The sequence below is a fragment of the Hypomesus transpacificus genome, chromosome 14, assembly GCF_021917145.1.
Source record: "Hypomesus transpacificus isolate Combined female chromosome 14, fHypTra1, whole genome shotgun sequence".
NCBI classification, from domain to species: domain Eukaryota; kingdom Metazoa; phylum Chordata; class Actinopteri; order Osmeriformes; family Osmeridae; genus Hypomesus; species Hypomesus transpacificus.
In genome coordinates, this window is record NC_061073.1 from 10,701,011 (window position 1) to 10,719,393 (window position 18,383).

Consider the following 18,383-nt stretch of genomic DNA (forward strand, 5'->3'; position numbering starts at 1 on the left):
CTTTTATAGTAGGCATCTCCTTAGTTTTCACTGACACTCAGGAATGCATGTGTTTTACCTGGTTGGATAATTGAACAGTATTAATATCCATGTGTGCTGAAGGTTGAGTTATTGTATTATTTCAAATAAACGACTACTTTATTGTCTATTTCATTCACAGTCAGAGTTAACATGAGCAAGAGGAGACTAGATATCCGGCACTTTTTGGGTGCTAAAAAAAGAGTACGTTGAAAGTTGTAAGAATTAGGATTTAGAAATGGTAGTGCAGCCTGTATTTTTGTGGTTGTCACGCAGGCTTCATACTGAGCAGGGTAGTATGGATGATGGTGAGTTGAACATGTATGTGCTGTTGTATTAAGGAAGCAGAGGGAGGTCAGAATGACAGGTCGGAGGTCAGGAGGACAGTGAGAAGGCAGGACCTAGTAGCAAAGAGGTGAAGGGGGGGGTTGCCACTGAGTTGACCGCCCCGATGGTCATTGTATAATTCGCACTCTGGTTACAAGCGTGTTGTGTGTATGCATGGTGTTTTTACAGTAATAATAGTCATGGTTACGTAGAACTGGGCTTGAAACCAGCACTGAACACATTCTGTCCATCCTGGGGTTTGATGTCCACCTACATCAGCGTTGTCTGTGAGGAAGATGGCCCTGCTGCTTGGCAGAGAAAAGATGGACCTTTCTCTCAGGAGACCGCTGCCACCTTCGTTTCATGTACTTACTTTAGTAAACAGGATGAAACACTCCAATTTGCATAAACCTGCTCCATATCTGGTCCTGGTAAAAGATAAAAACAATTAGATGAAGATGCAGCCTTACGCATAACAAGGGTTAATTTTATGCAATTTTGCAGAAACTTAATTTCGATATATGAGCAATTATCTTCTGACAGGTGTATTTGGTTAGTGGCTCATTACACGTGGCCTTTTCACCTTCCCCTTGATTCTCCCAGAGGAGGAGAGCGCTGTGATTAGGTAAACACTACCTTACGCTAGCACTGAAACAGCTCTTTTAAGATAAGGATGGCACACACGGGAAATAAGAATCCGGATGAAGGGAGGTTAACGTAGATGTTTGTCCTGGTTCTGGAAGCTGCTTGTCAGTGCTTGGTACGGTACTAACTTGCTTGGTTATGTTGTTGTTTTCAACTTAAATCTATTTCCAGTCCCTTCAGCTTTTGTGTTAGATAACTGTGCAGCAGCCAGACTCTCAATAAACGTTAAAAGAAGAACACACATTTTTGTTTTTCTATCCTAGAGGGCAGTGCCAGTCCTAGAACATGTGGGGCCCTAGGCAAGGCTTACCTACACCTAGGGCGGCAAAACGGCCCCACAAGGTCAAGGTTAGCAGGTTTCACTATAGGCCTACTCGTGAGGACATTTGGTCCCCACAAGGATAGTTAAACAAGACCAACACACACACACACAAAGAAAGAAAGAAAGGTTGCTGCCAGAGGCATAGCCATCTAAGAAGGTTTTTCTATGGCTCTGGTTGCTGCTGCTGAAACGACAACATACCATAACATTCAGTCCTCTCTCTCTCTCTATCTCTCTCTCCATGTCTCTCTCTCTCTTCCTTCCTCCGGTCACCGGTATGGTGACTTGTGCCCGGTGCTGGAAGGCTGCTGCCTGCCCCTGGTGATGGCCTGCCTGTCCTGCCAGTGCTCTGTGGTTGTCCTGGGCCTGCTGGAGGCCTGCTCCTCCTGCCTCCACTCCCTCTGCACCTCCTGCTGCCGCGGCTGCGCCCGCTGCTGCACCGCCCTCCAGGAGGCCCCCGTGGAGGAGCTCCACTGCCACGCCCACTGCCACTCCGTCCTCTTTGAGTCCTGCTGCGAGCCTACGGAGTGCCTGGAGTTCTGTCTGGAGTGTTCGGAGATCTGCCACCACAGCTAGCAGTTTAGAGCACAGACCGAAAATTTAGGGGAGAGAGAGAGAGAGATATATAAGGGTACGTGCTGGTTGAGGGGGTACATCATGCGTCTGGATTGCGTCCCGGGGGGTGGGGGTGGGGGGGTGGGTGGAGAAGCCACCTCCCTGAAATGAGTCTCTGCAGGTTGGGAAGTCTGTTTTAGCTGGCCCTCTCATTAGTAACGAACTGAAGAACAGTCCTCGATACAGGACATACTGTATTCTGTGAGAACTCTCTTCATGGCCATTTGTTTTTGATTTTGATTCTCTGTTGATAAAGAGGATCCTACCAAGATAATGCCGTTGTGTGTTTTCGGTAGATAGGCCTACTGCTATTGACCCATTCAAAGACAAATCTAGTTGGACTCATTGTGTCAATTAAAGCAGTGAACAACAATCAATCTGCCATCTGTGAACACCAAACACTCATACAAGTATGTGCTTTTAGATCAGAAATACATCAATAGCTGAAATATGTTTAATTCAACTGCTGTGATTTGACATGAAGTAACTTTGGGGCACGTTAACAATTAACAGCATGTTGGCTAATCATTTTGACCCGAGTGACCCATTTATTTGGAGGTTCTTCCTTAAATCTGCTGAAGTTCAGTTAGTTTTCCCCATGTAAGTCTACAGCTTTGACTTACACCTTTAAAATCCTTTACAGCTAAGGAAGGAGGCGACGCTGAAGTTGTCATCTCTGTTTCGAATTCCTTTTCATACGTGTCAGATAAAGCACTTGCAACATGAAAGAATGCCAGGCGTAAACTCGCAAGGCTGACAAGAAGAGGGAATAAATGTTATGTTTATCCCCTGTGTGATTTTTGCGAGATAAATTCGAAAGCATCAAGGGTGCTTTTGAAACAAGCAATGTCTTGAAGATCGATGTCGGCTTCTTTAAACTCGTTTCAAACAATGACAGGGAAGAGGCGAAATAAACAGCCCAAAATACAACAAAGACAACTAAAGACAACACTGTCAATGTGTCTGTTTGCCAAGAGACTCATTTAAGGCACGTTGTACAGTGGAAATCAAATCAAAGCAGCCCCTTTACCCACAAATTTCCTTGATTCGGTCGGCGACAAACAATGGTGGCATTTTATTTTGAGCTCAGTGACCACAAACAAGCAAATAAAATACTCGTGTTTGTTTCCCATGTCCCCTTCAATTTATCCATTTTCTTAAGGTTCCACTCTGGCCTAATGCCTTCCTCCTTCAGGCTGTAATAAACTACAGCAGGTAAATCAGTCGGCCTATTCAGTCTGTGGGCACACAGCAAGCAGGGTGGCTTTGGCCAGGCAAACTGGACAGGCAAGAAAGGGAAGGGGAGGGGGGGGGCATTCAATCTACCAATCTGCCAAAAGCAACTCACCCTTTTGTAATGACAGCACGCCACCGCCAATGATTTCCTGTCATGTTCAGGGCAAGTAAACATGATATATTATTGAACCACGGGGCCTCCATCCTTATCTGAGGATGTCAAATATAAATGTTGTGTTAAAGCTCTTTAACATTCACTGTTTTCATGATTTTTTTTTCATGAACTGCTTTATTAATTGAAAAATGACATGAATTCTTTCAAAGTGTTGAAGCACTATTATAGACCATGTAAATTGTCCGTAAGTTCCGGTAAAAATGGTTTCTACCAACCATCGCTGTGTCGTTTGTTAGCCGGTGGGGAACACTGAGTTTTTCGCACGTGATTGGCTGAACAGGCAGGCAACTAGAGTGGTAATCTGCAAACATTACAGGATGACCCCCTGTCGAATGATTTGTTTAATGTGTGCGTTGCTTTTCAAAACAAACCTTTCAACACGTCTTTATTCCAACTGTCTTCCCGTATCCCTGCCTGTCCTACAGCTTGGTGATGATGTTTGTAACCCCTTCAATCAAAACAGGATTTATGTGTATTAAGTTGCATTAAAAAAAGAACAAGTGAATAAAAGACATAATAGGCAGTCTGTCAATGTGCCCATCTATGTACAGGAAACAAAAATAAATGCCAGATGTTAGAACATTTGAATATTCGACGTTGTTGGCTGACAAAGATATATCAAAGGGAGGGGAGCCATTCGGGAGAGGTGGGGGGGGGGGGGGGCACGCGCAAACACAGCGCCTCCTTTTAATAACTAGGGGATCGAATGTCGCATCAAGTTTCATATGAAACACACGAATGAAGCAGAGCAGAAAAAAACATCACAAAACTAGACGATAATGAGACTTGGGTTACACATGCAGTATCGCAAATGAGGAGTCCACTACTAGTTATTAAACAACTGAGAATTTAAATGTGGTATGATATGGTGGCTGTACTAACTACTAAGGATCTTATTCCTAGACTTGTGTGGGGTAACTTACTCGGTACATATGTTGATATCACTTAAGTAACATAAGCTTTGGCAGTTTTAGTTCATTGAGTTTAATTAAACTAAAACTACTTATTTGATTGAAATACAGTACAAAGTCATTACACACAATGATTTGATGCACTATTGTTTCAAAAACGTCTTTATTTTCTCAGTTCCCTTTTTCATGTGAACGGTTGTCATAAGTCAAGACTAGTTTCTGGCCTACAGATTTTGGATTTTTAGGCACATTCCTAAAAACATTGTTTAAGCACAAATATTCACGTATAAGATTGTTCCACACAGCTGATTAAAGTGTACCATCTACATAAAACATATAATTTGTTTATATAATGAAAGTTTTTCTGGAGTTTTATTTACTTAACAATATATTTTCTGTATCTTTAGAAATGTACAGGTCAGAAGCTCTGACTTGGTTCTTTTTCTTCCATAAAGCAGGTTGTGCAACATAACCGGGTAAATTAACCCACCAGCTGATTCTCAATGTTGCAGCAACCTACTGGCAATGTTGCAGCAACCTACTGGCAATGTTGCAGCAACGCTGGGTGTCTGCTGGGGAGGTAACTTTCCCTGGGTATGTCACATAACCTGCTTTTTGGAATACCCCCTGTACTTCAATCTCATATATTTCTTTAAGTAACAATATCCTAAAATACTGAAAGTTTATTATTTGGTAACCACAAGAGCAAACAAACAAAATAGTTATTCAGCCAAGTTAGCTCGCAAAGGTACCCTGTTTAAAAGAACTAAAGAATGTTCTAGTTTGTCTCATTCAAGTATATCCTGTGCATGACAGAAAACAAAACAAGTTTCTTTTACAAGACAAAAACCAAGAGTTATCCCATTATTGCACCATTACATGGCACAAATTAAATGAAAGTTCTAGGCAATATTATTAATAATATACAGTCCAATACTTACAAATATGCACAAACATCAACCAGGACTGTCTGCACACAGCACCCTGTATACAATACAGTACACATATCGCATTATAGAGACTCAACTAATAAAGTTACAGTAAAACCAAACCCGCTCTGGAGAAACAATACCGAAGAGTACCTCTCCGTTCGTACACATCGTTAACAAAGATGTTCAAAATATGGCTTTTAAAAACATTAAAAAAACACATTAAAAAAACCATCTACTCCTGAGTGTGTAAGTGCAACGTGCAATCATGTTTGTCTCCATCTTTGAAACGGTGTGAAAATAAATAGGATAAAAAAAACAACAATTAAAATTGACTTGAAAGCTGGCTTAGCAATAGTGGAGTGGCTTCAGCCCTAGTGTTGTTCTCATGGGTGTAAACAGGCGGTGAAGGGGGCCCCAGCAGCTGTGGTGAGGGGGTCCCAGTGCCGTGGTGAGGGGGCCCCAGCAGCTGTGGTGAAGGGGCCCCAGCAGCTGTGGTGAGGGGGTCCCAGTGCCGTGGTGCGTGGGTCCCAGCAGCTGTGCTGAGGGGGGCCCCAGCAGCTGTGGTGAGGGGGGCCCCAGCAGCTGTGGTGAGGGGGCCCTAGCAGCTGTGGTGAGGGGGCCCCAGTGCCGTGGTGAGGGGGCCCCAGCAGCTGTGGTGGCTCCAGCACGTCTCAGATCATGTAGTTCCTCTTCAGCACTTCCAGGTACTGCTGTGTGGCCCTGCTGACGGGGTCCAGCTCCACCCCCAGGCTCCTGGTGGAGCCGGAGGCCGAGCCAACGGGGGACACCCGGGCTGGACTCTCCTGCTCCGCTGAGGACACACAGGGAGACGTCACCCATGGGATCCCAGACAGGGGAAATCTACATGATTCAACTGTGTACGACTCCAAAAGGAGAATTTCAGAGACAAACATTACCATGGTCCAATTCCTTTGATATATTTTTCTCCAGTTCTTTCTGCATCTAGGGTACAAGGAGAAAATACAAGTATGAGATATCAGGAGGTCCACCGTCAGCCTGGACCTTTGACATGGACAGATCTTTGAAACCAAACTGCATGCTTTGATAATGACAGGTTCATTGTGGCAGGAGAGAACTGGCCAGTTGGCCCATTACACTGGGCTGAATGACCACTGTGGCAGGATCAGCTGGTTGACAAGGCAGGCAAAAACAGCAACCAAACACTGTGGTGGGAAAGTGCAAGCCAGCTGAGCTGTGAGCAGCCCACCACGTGGGCCCTGATGGTGACTGAGACAACAGGCCAGGACACCATCCAACTTGGACTGGGCCGCTATTTTAAACCCATTCTTGACACGTCACCCTACAGGGGTGTTTCCTAAGATCGGAGTATGGTACACTGAAAGCTAATTACTACATAAAGCATGTGTGAAATGGTACATGAGTGTCTTTTTCATTTTGTTTCTCCACTAACAGCTATAATACACACATGACTAAGATGCCAAATTGTTGAGTTGCACAAAAAAAAGCCAATTTCAAACTGCTTCTGAACCCCTCAGACAGTTGTCACAGCTTGAGAGAAAATGCTTCAAATCAAGAGATTTGAGAAGGTTACAGAACAAAACTATGTATTCCCATCTTTCATGGATGAATTGAGGTTGATGTCTGTGACAACTGCACTGCAGGACACTACTGTATTGTAGATGCTGTCCTACAATAGTCTGCACCAATGCTTTTAGAACTAGCTCTGCTGCCACTCTGCGATGACTATACCCAGTGAGGAGTTTAGTATGGAAGGGTGGACCAGAGGAGGGTTAGGGTTAGGGGTGGACCAGGGGAGGGTTAGGGGTGGACCAGGAAAGGGTTAGGGTTGGACCAGGGGAGGGTTGCAGGGTTAGGGGTGGACCAGAGGAGGGTTGCAGGGTTAGGGGTGGACCAGAGGAGGGTTAGGGTTAGGGGTGGACCAGGGGAGGGTTAGGGGTGGACCAGGGGAGGGTTAGGGGTGGACCAGGGGAGGGTTAGGGGTGGACCAGAGGAGGGTTAGGGGTGGACCAGAGGAGGGTTAGGGGTGGACCAGAGGAGGGTTAGGGGTGGACCAGAGGAGGGTTAGGGGTGGACCAGAGGAGGGTTAGGGTTAGGGGTGGACCAGGGTAGGGTTGCGTGACAGGACAGTGAGATGAGAGCATGGACAGCTACACACCACTACACACCTGGTCACGAGTCTGGCTGTAGAGAAGACAGGTGAGAGACAGACTTTTGAGCTAGAAGCTGGAGAAGTGAGAAACAAGATGTTAGGAACGATGTCCCACTACAAGACATGAGAGGAGGACAGGTGCAGGAGAGAAGAGATGACACGTATGGAAGTATCATGTTTCAAAGTCTCGTTAGTAAGGAAGAGTGAGAGGGCAGTCGAGAGGGAGCGATTACAGCAGTTTGGTCGTTTCATTAAGGGAAACCAAACAAACGGGAGGTGTTGCCATCATATAAGCTTGTCACTATCTCAGGAGGCTTACTGATGCAAAACACACAGTCATACAAAAACTACAAACAATGATGGAACCATGGAGATAGTTAAAAATAAATAAAAATTATGTAAAAAATCTTGAAACCCCCGATTGTCTCACGAACCCCCCAAAGTCACCAGGACATGAGCCTGTGCACAGCAGCTGCCACTGGGTGACCCTCAGAGCTCACCTTAGACAGGTAGGCCTCCACCCTGCTGCCGTCCCCCAGGGGGCTGAGGAGGGGGCCCCCCAGGCCCAGGCTCCTGTTGAGGGGCCCCAGGCCGGCCCCGTAGGCCCCCACAGAGCCCAGGGAGCCCACGTCCAGCGAGGGCCCCCCCAGGCTGCCGTTGACGATGCTGTTGGTGATGAGAGACTTGCTGCGTTGGCGCTCGCTAAGCAGCTTGGTGTTGGCTTCTGCCAGCCGCTCGTTCGACCTGGGGGGGGGGGGGGAAGGGAGGGGGAGGGGCATAGACAAGGATGACATGTCATTATGAGGGGGGTTGCCTTAAAATGGAGAATCACAACTCCACTGCAAAGCTTCGAAATCATCCCCTTACCTGATGAGAAGTCTATGGAGCGACGGGGAAACATAAATCTTTGTCAATCGGGTGCCCCTTCGAGTTTAACTTGACAGTACAAAACTACACCCCCTCCCTCCCCCTCCCAGGTGCCTCAGAAGCCCCTCCCCCTCCCGCCCAGGTGCCTCAGAAGCCCCTCCCCCTCCCTCCCCGGTGCCTCAGAAGCCCCTCCCCCTCCCTCCCCCCCCCCCAGGTGCCTCAGAAGCCCCTCCCTCCCCGGTGCCTCAGAAGCCCCCCCCCCCCCCCCCCCCCCCTCCCATATGCCTCAGAAGCCCCCCCCCCTCCCAGGTGCCTCAGAAACCCCTCCCTCCCCCTCCCAGGTGCCTCAGAAGCCCCTTCCTCACCTCTCCAGCTTGTTCGCCAGGGCCTTGCGTGTGCTCAGCTCCTGGCTGTAGAGCTCCCGATAGCGCTCCAGCTCTGCCCGGCTGCAGTCCCTCTGGCTCAGGCTGTCCTGCTGGGTGGAGCGGGCTCGGCCCAGGTCCCCCTCCAGCTCCCGGATCCGCTGCTCCAGCTGCGAGCGCAGGCTGGCCTCGTTGGCTGCCTTCATGTGCTCCAGGGCCTCCTGGGAGGCTGCCTGGGTCTGGGGGACGGACATGGATACATCAGGCACCGTCCAGAGCTAAGGCTGTCCTACGGTGCGGTCAAGTCAGCACTGGGTCTAGGGGATGGACATGGATACCTCACACTATCCAGAACTTAGGTCGAGTCATCAGTTAAACTAATATTACCATCTGTGATCTTTGACTTTGTCTGGGTATTGGTATGTTTGATTTCAACATAACAATATGTTATATAAAACATACATACACATGTAAAACCATATTGATATAGGGCTGTTATGTCTGATGCCCAGGGCCGTGCCCCCACCTGTAGGAAGAGATTGACCTCCTCCAGTTTCTGCCGGACCTCCTGGCGCGCTCTCTCCTCGGCGTCGCGGCGATACGTGTCTGCCTGGCTCTGGTCCAGCGCCCCGGCCTCGGCCTGGCGGCGCAGCGAGGCCAGCTCCTCCTCCAGCTGACGCTTGTTCCTCTCCAGCCTCTCGTGGCTGCGGCCCAGCCCTCTCGTGGAGGCCAGCTGCTCCTTCAGATCCCCGTTCACCCGCTCCAGCTGGCTGCTGCGCGACGCCTCCTTCTCCAGCCTGCCCTGGAGCTCCTCCACCTGGGGAGAGGAGGCCATTAGTGGGATGAGACACGCAGGGAGACGAGGTCTTTAGTGGGATGAGACACGCAGGGAGACGAGGTCTTTAGTGGGATGAGACACGCAGGGAGAGGAGGTCTTTAGTGGGATGAGACACGCAGGGAGAGGAGGTCTTTAGTGGGATGAGACACGCAGGGAGAGGAGGTCTTTAGTGGGATGAGACACGCAGGGAGAGGAGGTCTTTAGTGGGATGAGACACGCAGGGAGAGGAGGTCTTTAGTGGGATGAGACACGCAGGGAGACGAGGTCTTTAGTGGGATGAGACACGCAGGGAGACGAGGTCTTTAGTGGGATGAGACACGCAGGGAGAGGAGGTCTTTAGTGGGATGAGACACGCAGGGAGACGAGGTCTTTAGTGGGATGAGACACGCAGGAAGACGAGGTCTTTAGTGGGATGAGACACGCAGGGAGAGGAGGTCTTTAGTGGGATGAGACACGCAGGGAGAGGAGGTCTTTAGTGGGATGAGACACGCAGGGAGAGGAGGTCTTTAGTGGGATGAGACACGCAGGGAGACGAGGTCTTTAGTGGGATGAGACACGCAGGGAGACGAGGTCTTTAGTGGGATGAGACACGCAGGGAGACGAGGTCTTTAGTGGGATGAGACACGCAGGGAGACGAGGTCTTTAGTGGGATGAGACACGCAGGGAGAGGAGGTCTTTAGTGGGATGAGACACGCAGGGAGAGGAGGTCTTTAGTGGGATGAGACACGCAGGGAGAGGAGGTCTTTAGTGGGATGAGACACGCAGGGAGAGGAGGTCTTTAGTGGGATGAGACACGCAGGGAGAGGAGGTCTTTAGTGGGATGAGACACGCAGAGAGAGGAGGTCTTTAGTGGGATGAGACACGCAGAGAGAGGAGGTCTTTAGTGGGATGAGACACGCAGGGAGACGAGGTCTTTAGTGGGATGAGACACGCAGGGAGAGGAGGTCTTTAGTGGGATGAGACACGCAGGGAGAGGAGGTCTTTAGTGGGATGAGACACGCAGGGAGAGGAGGTCTTTAGTGGGATGAGACACGCAGGGAGAGGAGGTCTTTAGTGGGATGAGACACGCAGAGAGAGGAGGTCTTTAGTGGGATGAGACACGCAGAGAGAGGAGGTCTTTAGTGGGATGAGACACGCAGGGAGAGGAGGTCTTTAGTGGGATGAGACACGCAGAGAGAGGAGGTCTTTAGTGGGATGAGACACGCAGAGAGAGGAGGTCTTTAGTGGGATGAGACACGCAGAGAGAGGAGGTCTTTAGTGGGATGAGACACGCAGGGAGAGGAGGTCTTTAGTGGGATGAGACACGCAGGGAGAGGAGGTCTTTAGTGGGATGAGACACGCAGGGAGAGGAGGTCTTTAGTGGGATGAGACACGCAGAGAGAGGAGGTCTTTAGTGGGATGAGACACGCAGGGAGAGGAGGTCTTTAGTGGGATGAGACACGCAGAGAGAGGAGGTCTTTAGTGGGATGAGACACGCAGGGAGACGAGGTCTTTAGTGGGATGAGACACGCAGAGAGAGGAGGTCTTTAGTGGGATGAGACACGCAGGGAGAGGAGGTCTTTAGTGGGATGAGACACGCAGAGAGAGGAGGTCTTTAGTGGGATGAGACACGCAGAGAGAGGAGGTCTTTAGTGGGATGAGACACGCAGGGAGAGGAGGTCTTTAGTGGGATGAGACACGCAGAGAGAGGAGGTCTTTAGTGGGATGAGACACGCAGAGAGAGGAGGTCTTTAGTGGGATGAGACACGCAGGGAGAGGAGGTCTTTAGTGGGATGAGACACGCAGAGAGAGGAGGTCTTTAGTGGGATGAGACACGCAGGGAGAGGAGGTCTTTAGTGGGATGAGACACGCAGAGAGAGGAGGTCTTTAGTGGGATGAGACACGCAGGGAGAGGAGGTCTTTAGTGGGATGAGACACGCAGGGAGAGGAGGTCTTTAGTGGGATGAGACACGCAGGGAGAGGAGGTCTTTAGTGGGATGAGACACGCAGAGAGAGGAGGTCTTTAGTGGGATGAGACACGCAGGGAGAGGAGGTCTTTAGTGGGATGAGACACGCAGGGAGAGGAGGTCTTTAGTGGGATGAGACACGCAGGGAGAGGAGGTCTTTAGTGGGATGAGACACGCAGGGAGAGGAGGTCTTTAGTGGGATGAGACACGCAGGGAGAGGAGGCCTTTAGTGGGATGAGACACGCAGGGAGAGGAGGTCTTTAGTGGGATGAGACACGCAGAGAGAGGAGGCCTTTAGTGGGATGAGACACGCAGGGAGAGGAGGTCTTTAGTGGGATGAGACACGCAGGGAGAGGAGGTCTTTAGTGGGATGAGACACGCAGGGAGAGGAGGTCTTTAGTGGGATGAGACACGCAGAGAGAGGAGGTCTTTAGTGGGATGAGACACGCAGAGAGAGGAGGTCTTTAGTGGGATGAGACACGCAGAGAGAGGAGGTCTTTAGTGGGATGAGACACGCAGGGAGAGGAGGTCTTTAGTGGGATGAGACACGCAGGGAGAGGAGGTCTTTAGTGGGATGAGACACGCAGGGAGAGGAGGTCTTTAGTGGGATGAGACACGCAGGGAGAGGAGGTCTTTAGTGGGATGAGACACGCAGGGAGAGGAGGTCTTTAGTGGGATGAGACACGCAGGGAGACGAGGTCTTTAGTGGGATGAGACACGCAGGGAGACGAGGTCTTTAGTGGGATGAGACACGCAGGGAGAGGAGGTCTTTAGTGGGATGAGACACGCAGGGAGACGAGGTCTTTAGTGGGATGAGACACGCAGGAAGACGAGGTCTTTAGTGGGATGAGACACGCAGGGAGAGGAGGTCTTTAGTGGGATGAGACACGCAGGGAGAGGAGGTCTTTAGTGGGATGAGACACGCAGGGAGAGGAGGTCTTTAGTGGGATGAGACACGCAGGGAGACGAGGTCTTTAGTGGGATGAGACACGCAGGGAGACGAGGTCTTTAGTGGGATGAGACACGCAGGGAGACGAGGTCTTTAGTGGGATGAGACACGCAGGGAGACGAGGTCTTTAGTGGGATGAGACACGCAGGGAGAGGAGGTCTTTAGTGGGATGAGACACGCAGGGAGAGGAGGTCTTTAGTGGGATGAGACACGCAGGGAGAGGAGGTCTTTAGTGGGATGAGACACGCAGGGAGAGGAGGTCTTTAGTGGGATGAGACACGCAGGGAGAGGAGGTCTTTAGTGGGATGAGACACGCAGGGAGAGGAGGTCTTTAGTGGGATGAGACACGCAGAGAGAGGAGGTCTTTAGTGGGATGAGACACGCAGAGAGAGGAGGTCTTTAGTGGGATGAGACACGCAGGGAGACGAGGTCTTTAGTGGGATGAGACACGCAGGGAGAGGAGGTCTTTAGTGGGATGAGACACGCAGGGAGAGGAGGTCTTTAGTGGGATGAGACACGCAGGGAGAGGAGGTCTTTAGTGGGATGAGACACGCAGGGAGAGGAGGTCTTTAGTGGGATGAGACACGCAGGGAGAGGAGGTCTTTAGTGGGATGAGACACGCAGAGAGAGGAGGTCTTTAGTGGGATGAGACACGCAGAGAGAGGAGGTCTTTAGTGGGATGAGACATGCAGGGAGAGGAGGTCTTTAGTGGGATGAGACACGCAGAGAGAGGAGGTCTTTAGTGGGATGAGACACGCAGAGAGAGGAGGTCTTTAGTGGGATGAGACACGCAGAGAGAGGAGGTCTTTAGTGGGATGAGACACGCAGGGAGAGGAGGTCTTTAGTGGGATGAGACACGCAGGGAGAGGAGGTCTTTAGTGGGATGAGACACGCAGGGAGAGGAGGTCTTTAGTGGGATGAGACACGCAGGGAGAGGAGGTCTTTAGTGGGATGAGACACGCAGAGAGAGGAGGTCTTTAGTGGGATGAGACACGCAGGGAGAGGAGGTCTTTAGTGGGATGAGACACGCAGAGAGAGGAGGTCTTTAGTGGGATGAGACACGCAGGGAGACGAGGTCTTTAGTGGGATGAGACACGCAGAGAGAGGAGGTCTTTAGTGGGATGAGACACGCAGGGAGAGGAGGTCTTTAGTGGGATGAGACACGCAGAGAGAGGAGGTCTTTAGTGGGATGAGACACGCAGGGAGACGAGGTCTTTAGTGGGATGAGACACGCAGAGAGAGGAGGTCTTTAGTGGGATGAGACACGCAGGGAGAGGAGGTCTTTAGTGGGATGAGACACGCAGAGAGAGGAGGCCTTTAGTGGGATGAGACACGCAGGGAGAGGAGGTCTTTAGTGGGATGAGACACGCAGGGAGAGGAGGTCTTTAGTGGGATGAGACACGCAGGGAGAGGAGGTCTTTAGTGGGATGAGACACGCAGAGAGAGGAGGTCTTTAGTGGGATGAGACACGCAGAGAGAGGAGGTCTTTAGTGGGATGAGACACGCAGAGAGAGGAGGTCTTTAGTGGGATGAGACACGCAGGGAGAGGAGGTCTTTAGTGGGATGAGACACGCAGGGAGAGGAGGTCTTTAGTGGGATGAGACACGCAGGGAGAGGAGGTCTTTAGTGGGATGAGACACGCAGGGAGAGGAGGTCTTTAGTGGAATGAGACACGCAGGGAGAGGAGGTCTTTAGTGGGATGAGACACGCAGGGAGACGAGGTCTTTAGTGGGATGAGACACGCAGGGAGACGAGGTCTTTAGTGGGATGAGACACGCAGGGAGAGGAGGTCTTTAGTGGGATGAGACACGCAGGGAGACGAGGTCTTTAGTGGGATGAGACACGCAGGAAGACGAGGTCTTTAGTGGGATGAGACACGCAGGGAGAGGAGGTCTTTAGTGGGATGAGACACGCAGGGAGAGGAGGTCTTTAGTGGGATGAGACACGCAGGGAGAGGAGGTCTTTAGTGGGATGAGACACGCAGGGAGACGAGGTCTTTAGTGGGATGAGACACGCAGGGAGACGAGGTCTTTAGTGGGATGAGACACGCAGGGAGACGAGGTCTTTAGTGGGATGAGACACGCAGGGAGACGAGGTCTTTAGTGGGATGAGACACGCAGGGAGAGGAGGTCTTTAGTGGGATGAGACACGCAGGGAGAGGAGGTCTTTAGTGGGATGAGACACGCAGGGAGAGGAGGTCTTTAGTGGGATGAGACACGCAGGGAGAGGAGGTCTTTAGTGGGATGAGACACGCAGGGAGAGGAGGTCTTTAGTGGGATGAGACACGCAGGGAGAGGAGGTCTTTAGTGGGATGAGACACGCAGAGAGAGGAGGTCTTTAGTGGGATGAGACACGCAGAGAGAGGAGGTCTTTAGTGGGATGAGACACGCAGGGAGACGAGGTCTTTAGTGGGATGAGACACGCAGGGAGAGGAGGTCTTTAGTGGGATGAGACACGCAGGGAGAGGAGGTCTTTAGTGGGATGAGACACGCAGGGAGAGGAGGTCTTTAGTGGGATGAGACACGCAGAGAGAGGAGGTCTTTAGTGGGATGAGACACGCAGAGAGAGGAGGTCTTTAGTGGGATGAGACATGCAGGGAGAGGAGGTCTTTAGTGGGATGAGACACGCAGAGAGAGGAGGTCTTTAGTGGGATGAGACACGCAGAGAGAGGAGGTCTTTAGTGGGATGAGACACGCAGAGAGAGGAGGTCTTTAGTGGGATGAGACACGCAGGGAGAGGAGGTCTTTAGTGGGATGAGACACGCAGGGAGAGGAGGTCTTTAGTGGGATGAGACACGCAGGGAGAGGAGGTCTTTAGTGGGATGAGACACGCAGGGAGAGGAGGTCTTTAGTGGGATGAGACACGCAGAGAGAGGAGGTCTTTAGTGGGATGAGACACGCAGGGAGAGGAGGTCTTTAGTGGGATGAGACACGCAGAGAGAGGAGGTCTTTAGTGGGATGAGACACGCAGGGAGACGAGGTCTTTAGTGGGATGAGACACGCAGAGAGAGGAGGTCTTTAGTGGGATGAGACACGCAGGGAGAGGAGGTCTTTAGTGGGATGAGACACGCAGAGAGAGGAGGTCTTTAGTGGGATGAGACACGCAGAGAGAGGAGGTCTTTAGTGGGATGAGACACGCAGGGAGAGGAGGTCTTTAGTGGGATGAGACACGCAGAGAGAGGAGGTCTTTAGTGGGATGAGACACGCAGAGAGAGGAGGTCTTTAGTGGGATGAGACACGCAGGGAGAGGAGGTCTTTAGTGGGATGAGACACGCAGAGAGAGGAGGTCTTTAGTGGGATGAGACACGCAGGGAGAGGAGGTCTTTAGTGGGATGAGACACGCAGAGAGAGGAGGTCTTTAGTGGGATGAGACACGCAGGGAGAGGAGGTCTTTAGTGGGATGAGACACGCAGGGAGAGGAGGTCTTTAGTGGGATGAGACACGCAGGGAGAGGAGGTCTTTAGTGGGATGAGACACGCAGAGAGAGGAGGTCTTTAGTGGGATGAGACACGCAGGGAGAGGAGGTCTTTAGTGGGATGAGACACGCAGGGAGAGGAGGTCTTTAGTGGGATGAGACACGCAGGGAGAGGAGGTCTTTAGTGGGATGAGACACGCAGGGAGAGGAGGTCTTTAGTGGGATGAGACACGCAGGGAGAGGAGGCCTTTAGTGGGATGAGACACGCAGGGAGAGGAGGTCTTTAGTGGGATGAGACACGCAGGGAGAGGAGGTCTTTAGTGGGATGAGACACGCAGAGAGAGGAGGCCTTTAGTGGGATGAGACACGCAGGGAGAGGAGGTCTTTAGTGGGATGAGACACGCAGGGAGAGGAGGTCTTTAGTGGGATGAGACACGCAGGGAGAGGAGGTCTTTAGTGGGATGAGACACGCAGAGAGAGGAGGTCTTTAGTGGGATGAGACACGCAGAGAGAGGAGGTCTTTAGTGGGATGAGACACGCAGAGAGAGGAGGTCTTTAGTGGGATGAGACACGCAGGGAGAGGAGGTCTTTAGTGGGATGAGACACGCAGGGAGAGGAGGTCTTTAGTGGGATGAGACACGCAGGGAGAGGAGGTCTTTAGTGGGATGAGACACGCAGGGAGAGGAGGTCTTGGAGGCGACTGGGGGCCGAGTGATCACCCATGTCCTGGTCAGGAGCACAGCCAGACCGATTTATCGGCAGGCAGATATTCGGCATTTTCCAAAATATCGGTATTGTTTTCTTTCTGTTTTTACAGACCAAACACCCTTCAACCATGTTGGCGTTGCATAGTTTGTCCACCAGAGGGCACTCTACAACGTCCCTGTTCAAAGGACTTAAAGTTTCATGTCTTAAGTTTGTATTTTTATACATAAAATATATATATTTTTTCAATTTTTCATTGTTTTTCGGAAAAATTGATGAAAAATTCCTTTTCATCTTTTCAAGGCTAAGTACATTCCCCATTTCTCTTAGCCACATCTCCTTTTTATACATTTTATTTATCAGAACTTTAATATATTTTGATTTTCCTCTGTTCTGTTGTGACAATAAAACAAACAAGTTTATTTTTAAACTGTATTATCATATTATTTTAGTGAGGACTAATAAATAACTCATCTTAGGGAAATCTGTTTGTATTCTGATGTATCGGCCGATATATCAGAATATCGGATTTTTAAATATTCGTATCGGTATCGGCCTTAAAAATCCTTTATTGGCTGGGCTCTAATGAAGACACCCCACAGCTCAGGTGTTTACTGATGGTATTACCTCTCTGCTTTCCTAACATTCCTCGTCCTTGCTTCCCAGAGCAGCCAGGAGCAGCGGTCAGACACTTGGCGACCGGGGAGTCACGTGCTCACCCATGTCCTGGTCAGGATGGCATCTCTTATGAAAGTTGTTATTTTTTATAATAAGGTTCTTTATGGAGGAAAGGCATGTGAGCTTGTGGAGAGCACAGAGAGGCCTGGGAGACAGCCCCACTATGCACTGAACAGCGGCCCAAGCGGGAATCAAACCCAGGACCGGCACGAGGCACCGTACCACAACAGCAGCGAGGGCTGTGAGGGGGACCGGGAGGGCGTACCATGTCCTTCATGCGGCCCACGGCTGCCTCTGATTGGCTGTGTCTCCCCGGCTCCCCCCGGGGGCTGGTGAGAGGAGATCCTAGCTCCGCCCCCTCCTGCTCCCTCAGCCTCTTCTTGGCGGTCTTCACCAGGGTCCTCAACCTGCAACACGGCAACAACACGTCAACAACACGTCACCAACACAGACTCATGCTGGAAAGAGACACACTATGCCTACATTTCTTGCAATGCAGAGTAAACTGGCTGCTTATGAAAATATGCAGTTTTATCATTACAAAGTATGCAGACTAACTCATATTTTACCAAAATGTTCAAGTTTCAAGAGTACTTGAAATACAACCTTTGGGACTCAACATGGTACCTCTAAAGTTCGAAAAAATTATCTCAAATAATCAATGTAACAGAAAACCCTGAATTCAACAAACACTACGCGCAGACATTCCAAAGGACAAACCAAGACAAAACACAAAGAACTGACATCAAAACCACGGAGGGACACAGGGTTGGTGAAGCTGGAGAGAGAGCATCTACTGGGTTCCAGTGTTCTGCAGGTTCTAGAATGTTCTGGAGGTTCTAGAGTGTCTGCCGCAGGTGAGGAGGAGGTAAGGTGTCACCTGTACATTTCTTTCTGTAGCTCTGTGTTTCTCTTCATCTCCTGGTCCAGCCTGGTGTCCACTGACTTCTTCTGGTCGGCAATCTTCCTCACCTTCTTCTTCTCCATGTCCATCTACAGAACGCGGTCAAGGCAAAGACGCATTACACATCTCCTCCAACACGGGTTCCATTTGGTCAAGAGTTAGCGCTTTGATTGCAAGACAGGCACATTACAAAAGTTATAAAAAATATGATGAAAAATGTATTACTGATATTGGCCGGGTTTCCCAGATTCGTTAAGAAGCTCTTAACGCTAAGAGCGTCTTAAGAACGTTCTAAGGGCGCTCTAGAACGCTCTTAGAACGTTCTTAAGAAGATCTTAGCGTTAAGAGCTTCTTAACGAATCTGTAAAACCCGGCCATTATTAATTG

General features: G+C 50.3%; 1 protein-coding gene across 1 annotated transcript in view; it reads right to left on the minus strand.

Annotated features, from left to right (window-relative positions):
* Nucleotides 1–4,399: 4,399 nt before the first annotated feature.
* The window catches only part of si:ch211-272n13.3 (ankyrin repeat domain-containing protein 26), a 35,885-nt gene continuing 21,901 nt past the window's right edge, over nt 4,400–18,383 (minus strand). Inside the window, exons 36-42 of the mRNA XM_047033508.1 lie at nt 17,973–18,085; nt 17,358–17,499; nt 9,089–9,379; nt 8,566–8,801; nt 7,834–8,077; nt 6,099–6,144; nt 4,400–5,992 (exon numbers count right to left, since the gene is read on the minus strand). Coding sequence (XP_046889464.1) covers nt 5,853–5,992; nt 6,099–6,144; nt 7,834–8,077; nt 8,566–8,801; nt 9,089–9,379; nt 17,358–17,499; nt 17,973–18,085 — 1,212 coding nt within the window. The 3' untranslated portion in view covers nt 4,400–5,852. The remainder of the gene's footprint in view (nt 5,993–6,098; nt 6,145–7,833; nt 8,078–8,565; nt 8,802–9,088; nt 9,380–17,357; nt 17,500–17,972; nt 18,086–18,383) is intronic.